Source organism: Mytilus californianus, unplaced genomic scaffold (genome assembly GCF_021869535.1).
Source record: "Mytilus californianus isolate M0D057914Y unplaced genomic scaffold, xbMytCali1.0.p SCAF_6, whole genome shotgun sequence".
Classification (NCBI taxonomy): domain Eukaryota; kingdom Metazoa; phylum Mollusca; class Bivalvia; order Mytilida; family Mytilidae; genus Mytilus; species Mytilus californianus.
In genome coordinates, this window is record NW_026262712.1 from 72,226,880 (window position 1) to 72,240,480 (window position 13,601).

Sequence of the window (13,601 nt, forward strand, 5' to 3'; positions counted from 1 at the left end):
TTCGACTTATGAGTTTGAAGTCCCTGTGGTATCTTTCGTCTCTCTGTTACCTTCTGTGCTTTAAGACAGTTCCTTGCATTATTTAAAGTATTTGTTGTTAACTTTTGTTATATGTTTAGAGAATTTGAGTGTTAAAAACTATTTGGTTGTTTTACGTGCTTTTTTATGTTCTTTCAATTTAGTTGACAGTCATGACTTTTCCACTATCCGCAATGCATTTCTATACGATCGTATTTAATAGAAGTTTTCTTATTAAAGTAATTGGTGCTTTGAAGAAAAATCTGATTGCATATTATTTGCTGCAGCTCAAATAAAGCATTATTTTGTGATGAAAAAGATACATTTGCTAGATATACTTGCTGGAACTTTGATGAAACGATCAAAACTGTTAATTTTCATCCAAGACAACATCTATGTACTTTTCTTATTTTGAGTTTACCAAATGATAAAAATTAGTAAAATAAACATGTTGAGTATACTAATTTGAAGTGATTTAGAAAAGACAAATGTAAAAAGCATATTCTAAGCTTTAATTTGTTCCTTTTCTTGAAAAGTTGTTAAAACATATTAGATACTATCAAACACCAACATAAAATACAATATATGGCGATATAATGAGTTTAGAGTTAATATAATCATGTAAAGGTTAGTACGATATGAAACTGTTTGAAACAAAAATCTTAGTTAATGTAAAGTGCCACCTGATAAAGAATCATTATCAAAGTTATTAAAATCAATCGGGTCCAGGACCAATCCAGTATATCTTATTATAATCCTTCGTGATTAATTCCATTTTCTATGTGCATACTTTTAGAGTAATTTAGAGCTGGTAAACTCAGTGTATGAATAATATTTCTGGTTATGGAAATCATTCTTCTGCATTTATTTTCATATTTTTCTTGAAATTCACACTTGCATGTTTGTAGTATAATTATTGTGTGTGTATTTTTAGAATAGAAATCCAGATCAGGTCTGGGTTTCTTATACTAAAAAAGGTGTTTCGGTTATAGTCATGTAGACCTAGGCCTATCCTCATCAGGTATCCCTAGCCTTTATGTTTCCTTTCTTGTAATATGTAGAATAGTTCCTATTTGATTTCTCTTATGGGGATACGACACCTGTTTATACAATCGTTTTTTATCTTTTTTCTTCATTCTGTTGTTTTTGTTTTTTTTTCCTCTTTTTATTTAAGCTCTTCAATTGGTTTATTATGCGTTACATGTTTATCTTTTGTTTGATTTCGTCTGTTTATATAATATTTCTTCTTTGAATTCGTTAAATACTCTTTTAGATTTTTATGTCTTTTGTATGTAAAACGTTTGCTCATTGCTTTTAATACTCTATTAGAGAGATTAAAATCTTTTTTTGTTATTCTATTTAAGAACAATTTTGTTATAAAGCAGTCTCTATTTGAGAGATTACTTTATTTTTGCTATTCTATTAATAACAGTCTCTATTTGAGAGATTATTATATGTTGTTATTCTATTTGAGAATAACTTGTATTATCAATCTCTATTTGAGAGATGATTATTACTGTTTTTTTTACAAACACATTACAAAACAGTCCTTTACTTCCTATGTTGAAGCGTTAAAACAGATCCTGCACTGTGTGATAGATAAGTATGTGTATTTTATCAGTCAAATATTTCTATCTAATTGCTTCCACGTGATTACAAGATCTTGTATGCTGATTGGTTGATTCTATATACGTCATAGATACATGCACGTGTATTTTTGCCTTTAGCGTATTTTTCATACCAACCACACATTCGTTACACTTCGCCATGTCCCAATAGCAAAGTTCCGAACCAGATCTAGCTCATTTCAAAGGTGTTGACCAAGGCTCTTCGCCACTTAAAATTTTTTTTCTGGGATCCTGGACCGTTTTGCCACCACCGTTTTAGTTATATGTCACAGATTGACAAGGACAATTTCAATTTTAAATTAATAAATTTATAAAAGAAGGACGAAAGATACCAGAGGGACAGTCAAACTCATAGATCGAAAACAAACTGACAACGCCATGGCCAAAAATATAAAGACAAACAGACAAATAATAGTACAGATGACAGAACATAGAAAACTAAAGACTAAGCAACACGAACCCCACCAAAAACTGGGGGTGATCTAAGTTGCTCCGGAAGGATAAGCAGATCCTGCTCCACATGTGGCACCCGTCGTGTTGCTCATGTTATTACAAATCCGGTAAATAGTCTAATTCGGTAGGTCACATTCGTTAAAATGTTGCATGCAGTACAAAATAGTCCACGTAGCATTTTATAGAAAATACTTGTTCATATTAAAAAAAAGAAAAACATTACATGTATATTAATTTTTTTTCATTTCATATATACAGAAATAGATATTGAAAATGGTTTCAACAGAAATACTGGATATGTGAGGATATCGAGTGTATGAAAAGAATGTATGTAATTTTTCTATCGTATATTGCATCTTTTTATCTTCAGTTCAAATCGGTTGGATTTATATATATAACACGATTCCTCACAACTAACTTTAATCCATTATTAATATTGGTAATTGTACTTAGACTTTTTTTTCATTTTCAATTCCTACATTGTTTCTGTACCTCTTTCTCGTGAGGAATCAACAAACGAGAAAAAGTACTAAAAACGATTTTAATTGTCTCGCCTTGACGGAGTCAAAAAGCGAGACATAGGTATGCTGTTTACGGCGGCGGCGGCGGCGGCGGCGGCGGCGGCGTCAACAATGTACTAGTTTGTGATCAGGTCTAGTTCATGGTGAACCACTAGTGGTAGGTCAATGATATTTGGTATGCAGTTGTATTAGCATTGGCACATCTCATTACCATTGAAATTATTTGGCCCCGCCCCCTCAGTCAAGGTCTATTGACTTTGAAACTTTTCATAGTTAACATGTATTAGTTTGTGATTAGGTCAATTTATGGGGAACCACTAGTGGTAGGTCAATGATATTTGGTATGCAGTTGTATAAGCATTGGCATATCTCATTTCTATGGAGATTATTTGTCACCGCCCCCTTAGTCATGGTCTATTGAGTTTTGAAAATTTTGCTAAGTTTACATGTATTAGTTTGTGATTAGGTTAGTTCAAAGGGAACCATTAATGGTAGGCCAATGTTAATTGGTGTTCAGTTGTATAAGCATTAGCACATCTCATTTCCATGGAGAATATTTGGCCCCGCCCCCTCAGTCATGGTCTATTTACTTTGAAACTTTTGAGTAGTTTACATGTATTAGTTTGTGATTAGATCAGTTTAAGATCAACTGCTAATGTTAAGTCATTGATATTTGGTATGCAAATTTATTGGCATTTGCAAGTATCGTTTCCATGGAGATTATATAGCCCCACCCCTGATCATGGTTCATTGACTTTGAAACTTTTACATACTTGGTTTCTTTCTTGGATTTTGCACATATTTGGTGTGTTCTGGGATTTTGCGTATTGATAAACTGTACAACAATACGAATGAAGATGTTTGTATAAGGTCATTTATGCAATTGGTGGGGAAACAAATTGTTGTCGTTAATTACGTTTTAATCAGGGTGTTTTAGTGAAGTGTTACAGAAGAAGGAATATGATACCAAAGAGGCAATAAACACTATGATTGAACAAAACATACAGTACCATTGCATTAAAGAAAACAATGAAAAGACAAGACCACAAAACACTACACAGATCACATAACTTTGAGCAATAACCCCCCTCCCCCAAAAGAAAATTCGAAGTAGCTCCCGTGGTGTTGTTGATACGAGAATAGTATATTTTAGGGCGACGTTCAATAAAAAAGTCCACAAATGGTGAATTAGGATGGCATGACTACTACAACGGAACAAATTTTAGGAAATATAACAGAACTATTTCAAAACTTCGAAAGGAGTTTTTGTGAACTTTTCAAATTCAATGATACATACATACGGAGCCCGGGAAGGGACATGCTATATATTTTTTTTAATCCGTTCCCACGGATTACTTATCCGTTATAACGAATTGCTAATCAATTCCCACGGACTACTTATCCGTTATAATGGTTTTTTTATCCATTTCCATGGATGACTAGTCCGTTATAATCTAACGATGATAAGATATAATTTCAAAATATACATGTGAGATATTTAAATTCTCTCACAATTTAAATTTAGTAAAATTGGTTTAAGGTCAAATATAGTTAATATAATTAGCGTAAACTATCATACCCAAACTTGTATAAAGCGGAAATTTCAAATTAAAAATTGACAATTATTTTTGACGTAAATAACACTTTAGATGGTGATGTGTCAATTGTATGCAACCTCTATTGATACATTTATGAATGTTTTATATTAAACACAGGAGAACGAAATTAAAGCCATTTTTGTTGGTAGATTTACCTTGAAAAAATATACTTTTCCGAAAGAAATAAAATATGAACAATTACACATTAACTGTTTCATTAAAATTTCATGTTTGTTTAGATTTTGTTTAATTATAGTATCCTTAGCAGAAACCCCAACTATACCTCCATATGTGATGTGAATATATAGGCTTTCAGCTTTTGTCATTTATGTTCAAAATGTGTTCAACGTCTATCTTGATTGTTTTTCTCATCACAGTTAATTCGGTGTCGTTAGCAGATATCATTTCAAATGTCAGCTCATCAGCTAGTGGTAAGACAACCATGCATGCATCTAATTGTTATTGATACTATTGATATTCCGTTGAAGAAACATTTGGTTTTAACGGATACATTCAGTAGTGGAAAAGAAAGGGTGTTGATCTTCAAGGCGATGACAATTAGATTCGTATTAATTCATATCAGATATGTTGATATATCTTTTGTTGTATTTTTTTTACATTTTTAGTACATTTAATAAGTGAAATTATTAAAGATATATAAAAAATATCGATGTAAAATAAATATCGTTTTCAGCGTTGTTTACTTAAATTACTTAAATTGTGAAGCGGATAAATGTTTTTCTTTTAAAAAAAACTCATGTTATTTTGTTAAAAAAAACTGTCTTTGTTGACAACATATTTGTTACGTTTAGATGGTGTGTTTTTTAACAATCAATCGGCATTCATATGGGGAACCTAATAGGCTCCTCTTCTTGCCGACAAGAGATTCTCATTAAGAACGAAAGGAATCTAGCATTAATCTTAACTTCACTTCTTATTTCAACGACTTTTGATATTACCAACAAGTTTTAATGCAGCTATTTAGAACAGACATAAGTTGTCAAACAATATATTATAAAAGGGGTCCTAAAAAAATCAAATGCAGGGCACCAAACACTGCATGACGGGGAAATCATATTTAAGGGACGATACACTGCATGACGAGGAAATCAAATGCAAAAAAACATACACTGCTTGTCGATGAAATCAAATTCAATAAACCATACACTGTATGACGAGGAACTCAAATTTAAGGGATAGTACACTGTATAACGACAACATCAAACAATATGAAATAAGAAATTACATTTTCAGATACAGATTGTTCCGCAAACAACAAGTTCAAATGTAAAAAAACTGGAAGATGTATAGCAATTAATTGGAGATGTGATGGTGACGACAGTGACTGTGGTTATGGTGATCAGTCTGACGAACAAAATTGCACTGGTATGTAAACAAAAAAGATTAAATGTCAAGAAGGATGTAGCATTTACTTCTCTCATTATAATGGGTTCTTTCTACATTTAACACCTAGTTACTACTGAAATCACTAGCCAGTGCAGGTGCACTCGACTCCAATCTTAATTGACTAGGATTGTCAGTTTTCCTATCGAAGGTCGATGGTTTTCTCCGGTCACTCCGGCTATCTCCACCAATAAAAACTGGCCGCCACGAAATCGCCCAAAAGCGGTGCTTAAAAGTGGCGTTAAAACACCAAAAATTCAAAAATCAAAAGCATTTAACACCTATTTTGTCTATCAAATTAAAGGACTGCTCCAGTAATTTCAAAATTACATTATAAGCACTACTTTATTTTTGACGTATTATGATTGTTAGCAAACTTTGGCAGAACAACAACTGTCAACAGGAATTCTAACGACAAAAAGGATGTGAGACCATGAACATAATCAGCAAACTTGCGATGATTTATAATTTGATTTGTTTCATCCAAATCGATTTACAAGATTTAAACATCGGTAAACTGCTGTTGCCTTAATTTGTATGTATTCACATTTTTATACCCATTTTTATAACGTTAAATTTCTGTTAACTTAAAGTAAAATCTCTGTTTTAAATTGAAGTTTTGCATTAATTTACCCATCATACATGTATCTAAATATTGTTATTCAATTTTTACATATCATTGAAAAGGGTTTAAATTAGTACTTACATAGACGTATAAGTCTAGCTTACAACAGTATGTTGGAGATGGCTTACAAATTGATAGCTCACCTTCATTGATATGAATCTAACATGTTTCTATAAGAAAAAAACCTGACGATGAATAAATGAACATGGCGATAACTTCTTTTCACATTTATCCATCTTTTCTTTCCCTTTTTGTACTTATCATAAGTTTCTCTATCAGAAAATCGGCATACCAGAAACAGTTTATAGAGTGATCAATTGGTGAAACAATTCGGCTCATTGCAATGGAATGCCAGTAGGTTTCTGCATATTAATTTTATACCCACCCAGATCAATGATCGATTTTCATGAACAGAATATTTATATTAGTGTATAAAAAATACCAGACTTTGATTTTAAAACCTAAAAAGGAAATTTGATGATTCATTTGTACTGAATATTAGTACATCATGTCAATCAACAGTTCTTTTATTTTTAAAATGTCTAAAACAGATTTCAATCAAATTTGGCGACAACCGATACCAATACAAGTTTTCAAATCTGGATAAAAATGTTTGTTATAAATACGTTTGATTGGTTTTAGGGAAGACCTGTCCTTCTGGTGAATTCAAGTGCAAATCTGGCCAGTGTATTCTTATAAAATGGAAATGTGACGGAGAAAAAGACTGTTATGACGGCACGGATGAACTAGAGTGCAATGGTAATTTCCGAATCATGGACAGACTGCGATTATAGAATAGAAATTCAAGAAATATACTAATGGCATTGTTAAATATTGAACTTTGATAATGATTCTTTATCAGGTGGCAATGTAAATTCCTCATGTAGTATTTTTGTTTCAAATAGTTACATGTCGCACTTACCTTAATATGTGTAAATTAAAAGGACAAACTTTAACAATAGGTATTTTAAATAATGCAAGTAACTGTCTAAAAGCACAGAAGGTAACAGAGAAATAAAGGTAACAGTGAAATAAAAACCGATAATTTCACATTTGAAATAAACGTGGTTATTTCATTCCTCTGACGTCATACAACAAAAGCCGTTGTCATGACATCGGAGCAAAACAAATTGTGAATGGTTAGAAAAAGATATAGTTCCTTACATTTTCTTCTTTAATTTCAGAAAAAAAGCCATTTGCAAATGTAATAAAAGAATAACTCATCAAAGAATTCAAATATCGAAAAATATTCAACTCGTGACAGAACAACACTGATGATTATATCATGCGCTTCGCGCATTCGTCAAATAATGTGTTGTTCGGTCACTCGTTGAATATTTTTTCTCTATTTGAATTCTTCGATTATTTATTCTATAAATACTTGAAGTAAGGGTAACACAAGTATACACAGAAATATGCTATTTCTATATATATCGTTATAAATGCTTTTCGAAGTCTAATTTATTCTCGTTCTGGAGTCATATTGAAATGCAAAATGACCGTGCTCTTTAATTAATGCCGAAATTCAAACAAATTACTTATGCTTGGTAGTCCTTTCCAAACAAACAAACGAACAAGAAATAATTCTAACTTTTGTTTTCGTTTTAAGAATGTTAAACGTGTAAAAAAGTGTTATCTTGTGCCATATACGAATGAATAATTTTAAGTGATGACACAATATTAAGTAGTTACTGTTTTTCTGGTGACCTTTTTGCTTTGGTAAAAGTGGTATCTTTGTTTTTTTGTTTTTTTATAGCTAATATTTGCCTCTTGATATCCTTATTTTAGATTATAACCAGAAACATATTTTGTTTAAAGCTCTGGAATTAATGATTGATTGGTGTTTCAAGACACCGCCTCAGCACAAACAGGCTATATCACAAGGGGACTTTATGCGTTTTGTGGGAAAATATAAATCGTCTTGTCCCACCACCTGACTTTCTTATCTTATTTCTGTCCAGCCATATGCCCACTTAACATAACTACATTTAAGTGGAAGTTCACTATTTTAACAACAACTTTGATGATGAACTTTAATGTATTTCATTCACGATAAACACATTCAAGTAGATTCAAATAGTTAGAAATAAAATTCATCACAACAGACTTGAAACTAAAATTTAAATTATGTCTCTTTATATGAATTTGTTAAAGATGACATTCAACCAATTCAATATCATAAAACTATCCTCCAGAATTTTCAATTTTCAGCGCTGTCTAAGTTTTAAAATTTATTTTAACTATTTATATCCAGATTGAACATATACAAAAAAAAACGCCAATAGCCAAATCATTTACTAGTAACATGCCAATAGTCAAATCATTTACTAGTAACATGCCAATAGTCAATCAATGTGTGACAGATGACATTCCGTTAATTCAACTAGTGCTAACACTTTGAATACCTGGGCACCTCTACCATATAATTTTAATGCAAAATAATGGACATGTAAATAGCCTGGTCACAAAATAAACCAATATGCATCTTTTAGCAAAACTTTTATTTATGCAAATGTTTTGGCAATATATATTTATAAACAGTAATATTAAAAGTACTATATACTGTCAATGTAGGCCTACTAATACAAGTTATGCTTGGGGCTAATTCTGTTTAAATGTCTTTTTAATCGAGTTAAGTATTTCAATTGATATTTTATAGTATGTCTATTTTTGTTGTAATGTTACACTATTGTCTCGATTTAGAGAGAAGGTTGGCGCCTGTTAGAACGTTTTAATTCGTTGATTTTTATGCACCTGTCCTAAGTCAGGAGCCTGTTGTTTAGTGGTAGTCGTTTGTTGGTGTGGTTCATAAGTGTTTTTCGTTTCTCGTTTTAATATAGATTAGACCGTTGGTTTCCTGTTTGAATTATTTTACACTGGCCCTTTATCGCATGCTGTTCGCTGTGAGCCAAGGCTGCGTGTTGAAGGCCGTACTAAAAACCTATCATTGTTAACTTTTTATACATTGTGACTTGGAAGGAGAATTGTCTTATTGGAACTCATACCATATCTTCTTATTTATATTTATATAGAATTATTTGCAAAAACATCGAGTACTTCGAGTGTAGTTAGTGGTATCTGTCATGCAGTTAATGATATGCATACAACTTAGTATATTATCCAGTGAAATTTGATGATTATCAACTATTATTTATTAAAACAATTCATCTATATTTAAGAAACTCCATGCTATCTTACTTAGCCAATTTCTTTCACATCTGTATTTGAATATTCTTTAAATTGCCAAAACTATGGTCAGTTTACGTTTTAGATTTCTTCTAAATAATGTTTCGTCTATATATACTTCAAAGCTGTCATTAGATTGAAATATAAAATACTCGATAACAAGGCATTTAATTGTTCAGTGTATGTTTACTGGTGTTAATATGTCCTTTGATTGAGTTAAGCCATTTCAGTTGATATTTTATAGTGTGTATTTATATGTTGTGATGTTACACTATTGTTTCAGATAAGGGTGAAGGTTTGGTACCATTAAAACGTTTAAACCCTCTGCAATTGTTTGCACCTGTCCTAAGTCAGGAATCTGATGTACAGTAGTTGTCGTTTGTTGATGTGGTTCAGAAGTGTTTCTCGTTTCTCGTTTTTTATATAGATTAGACCGTTGGTTTTCCCGTTTGAATGGTTTTACATTAGTAATTTTTGGAGCCCTTTATAGCTTGCTGTTCGGAGTGAGCCAAGGCTCCCTGTTGAAGACCGCACTTTGACCTATAATGGTTTACTTTTATAAATTTTGACTTGGATGGAGAGTTGTCTCATTAGCACTCATACCACATCTTCTTATATCTATATACTTTTAGCTAACATATGTTTTCATGAAGTGTTATATGGAGATAAGACAGTCCAATCAATATTAGGAATATATGTCAAATTATCTTACATGAAAATTATCATACCATATTGTAATTTCACATTTATTTTACTGAAAATAACATGTTTTAATTCAAACTGATGTTCAAACTGAATTTTTAGAGGAAAAATAGTATGAAAACTTAGTTTGAATCTTTAGCAATAATAATTCAAATAACTCTCTACAAAATTGAAAGAATTTAAGAAACTTGTTTATAACAGCCATGAAGTTGAATGAAATTAAAATTGTAAGTTGTAAGATTTTTGACCAGTTGAATAGTTTTATTTGATGAAATACATTGTAATTAGGTCAGAATTTTGAATTTTGAATGAACTGCAAATGGCGGAGCAAGCAAGTCAGGGTTTTAAATTTCTCTCAGAAAATAAAAAAAGCATTAGGTTAGAATGTCCATTTTATTGAGAAAATACATATTGTTAAAATCATGCTTGTAATTATATACCAGATAATCCAACATGAGCTAAAGATGAAATAAGATGTTCTAACGGCAAATGTTTGACATCAAAATGGTTATGCGATGGTGAAGATGATTGTGGTGATAGAAGCGATGAACATAACTGTAGTAAGTATATGTATGTATGTAAACTTAGTAGATGACCTTACATTTTGTAGCTGTTCTTTATAACCAGATTCAAAGTGTCAACGTCTGTTCAAAAACCTTTAGGAATTCACCATATCAGAACTAAATTATACTTCATTCCATTATCTAAACTTTATTTACTATTTCAAGAGGCCCAAAATACTTCCGTTATTGATTCTAATTCTGTTTTGTATAGATTTGTTGCAATAATCATGGAAATTGCTAACCATAGACTATTGAAGCCCGTATTAACTACATCCAAAAATGAGGAAAAACGTAATATGTTAAGGTAGAATTCGCCAATAAAGGTTTAGATGCTATTAATATTAGCAATATTTCCACCAGAAATCTGTACAAAAAACTATAATAGTGGAATTAACTATTTTTGGAGAGTAAAAAATTCTTTGGATGTTTTCGATAAATTACGTGCTTTTGATGGTCTTTTTGATTCTGTTGACAGTTTTGATTTTCTACTCTTTACACTACATTTCCACACAATCTTATCAAACAAAAATTTGACTATTTAATTAAATGGTCGTTTGGTAAATCTGAATGCAAATATATTTGCTGCAACTCATTTAAAGCCTTCTTCTCTAATGAGAAAGGTAAATATGCTAGAAAATAATAGCAGACATCCAGTATTATGCAAACTGGGTCAAATACCAATAAGTAAATTATATGCTATTTTTCTGGAGTGTGATCAAATTTCTTTTTTTTTGCCCAATGTATGAATACACCCGTATTATTACAGCCTTTTGTCATCATAGGCTATTTCCTAGTATCGATAAACCTGAAAATCATAAACGGCATTTTCTTAAATTAAAATATATAAATAGAGGTATTGATTTTATTAACTTATCTAGTATATTCAATGACTCTACCATTCAAAGCCAAATACCTCCATATTTTGATAATATAGAACCACCTATTATTTCGTATTCTTATAAAAAAAAACCAGCAGAAGTTTCATTTTTAATTATACGTCAGTTACATCAGACGTCAATATAGAAAATAATGTTCCTTCCACTTGAGACAGTGAAACATCTAGTTTTAGATATGTTCCTTATGGTCATGTCCTTACAGGATACCTCAACATCGTCGAAGACCGTGAGGTCATAACTTTTCTTAAGAAAGGACCGAAATATCGTCCTCCATCTAAAATAGATTGGAAACAGTGTCGTCAGGTCATTAAAGACGCTCTGTCTGTCTACTGTAAAAATTGTTGTAAACGTGAAAAATCTGATAAAAAATCTCTAGACAGTTATTTGAATAAAATTATGAATACTGTTAATATTCGTATATCTCATTTTGAAAACAATTCTGAAATTAGTAATAGGGTCCATGATATTCCCATTTCTAAAATAAAAAATAAACTCCTAGTACTCGCAAAGCGGTTAGTGTTCGTACCGGCAGACAAAGCAGCAAACAATGTAGTGGTGGTGTGACGCATATACTATACGGAAGTTCTCCAAAACGAAATTACAAATTCATCTACATTCTGGTCCGTACGCTCCACAGAGAGTCAAATTGTTAACAAGCATATCATTGCCACTATCCAGCTTAAAGCCTCTTCCGAACATTTGAAAGTTCCTACATTGTACTGGTTACCTAAATTACACAAAAAAACATTTAAACTTCGTTTCATCTCCGCAACTAGTAAGTGTTCTACTACCAATCTATCAGTGCTTCTAACTACCTCCCTTACTACTATCAAAGAACTTGTTATCAACTTTTGTAATAAAGCATATGAAAATATTGGTGTTAATTATTTTTGGAGTGTTAAAAATTCTTTACAGGTTTTAGATAAAATACATGCTTTTGATGGTCCTTTTAATTCTGTTGACAGTTATGATTTTTCTACTCTCTATACTACACTTCCACACAATCTTATCAAGAAAAAGTTTTCATATTTAATTAAATGGTCTTTTGAAAAATCTCATTACAAATTTATTTGCTGTAACTCGTTTAAAGCCTTTTTCTGTAACGCAAAAGGAAAGTATGCTAGATACACTTACTGGAAATGTGAAGATATGATTGACTCTTTAAATTTTCTACTGCACAACATATATGTACGTTTCGGCGATAAAGTGTATCGACAAGTAGTAGGTATTCCTATGGGCACTAACTGCTTTTTTGATAGCAGATTTATTCCTGTATTGCTATGAATCTCAGTTTATTACCAAACTCAGTAAAGACACGTCATTGTTACATTTGGTTGATACATTCAACAATTCCTTCCGTTATCTAGATGATATTGTTTCGTTAAATTATCCAGAGTTCTCTAAATATACTACCGAAATTTACCCAAAAAGAACTTATTTTAACTAAATCTAACATAAACAGCAGTAGTTGTCCTTTTCAAGATTTGGACATTTCAATCTCTAAAGGAAAACTCCATACTAAAATTTACGACAAAAGAGACGACTTTTCATTCCCTATTGTTAATTTTCCATTTTTAGACGGCGATGTTCCTTTGGCTCCATCATACGGTGTTTATATATCCCAACTCGATCGTTATGCCCGTTTGTGTAGTGATGTCATAGATTTTAACGAACGTAATCAATGCATCACTGGTAAATTATTAGGTCAGGGATTTCGTTACCATAAATTACGTAAAACTTTTACTAAATTCTTTCATAGATACAAAGACTTGATTAGTAATTTCGGCTGTACCTGTAGACAACTGATTAAAAATGGTATTTCACATCCTAAATTTTACGGTAATATTGTACTTAAAGCGCAGAAATCACTATGTGATCCGTGTAAACTCATCGAACCTTTAAACAAACTTATTAGTAAAGGTTATCTTACCAATGTTGTAATCAGATCTTTGAATATAGTTTACATTGGCACTAATATCGATTTTGTCATCAGCAAATTAAAACATA

General features: G+C 31.4%; 1 protein-coding gene across 2 annotated transcripts; it reads left to right on the forward strand.

Annotated features, from left to right (window-relative positions):
- The first annotated feature begins 4,554 nt into the window (after positions 1-4,554).
- On the forward strand, positions 4,555-10,692 carry LOC127704948 (very low-density lipoprotein receptor-like). Of its 2 annotated transcripts, XM_052209189.1 has the most exons (4): positions 4,555-4,649; positions 5,473-5,604; positions 6,890-7,006; positions 10,579-10,692. In XM_052209189.1, exons 1-4 carry the CDS (start codon positions 4,556-4,558, stop codon positions 10,590-10,592), a joined length of 357 nt encoding a protein of 118 aa, XP_052065149.1. In that variant the 5' UTR covers position 4,555; the 3' UTR covers positions 10,593-10,692. The 2 variants fall into 2 exon arrangements, with proteins under 2 accessions (XP_052065149.1, XP_052065148.1); XM_052209188.1 differs by lacking the exon at positions 10,579-10,692 and having other exon boundaries at positions 6,890-7,206.
- The last annotated feature ends 2,909 nt before the right edge of the window (positions 10,693-13,601 follow it).

What these genes read in the sequence shown, in the direction of transcription:
- LOC127704948 (XM_052209188.1), top strand. Translation starts at nt 4,556, where the DNA reads ATGTGTTCAACGTCTATCTTGATTGTTTTTCTCATCACAGTTAATTCG. An exon ending in TGTCAGCTCATCAGCTAGTG is followed by an intron (nt 4,650 to 5,472) that starts GTAAGACAACCA and finishes TTACATTTTCAG; the next exon opens with ATACAGATTGTTCCGCAAAC. An exon ending in TGACGAACAAAATTGCACTG is followed by an intron (nt 5,605 to 6,889) that starts GTATGTAAACAA and finishes GATTGGTTTTAG; the next exon opens with GGAAGACCTGTCCTTCTGGT.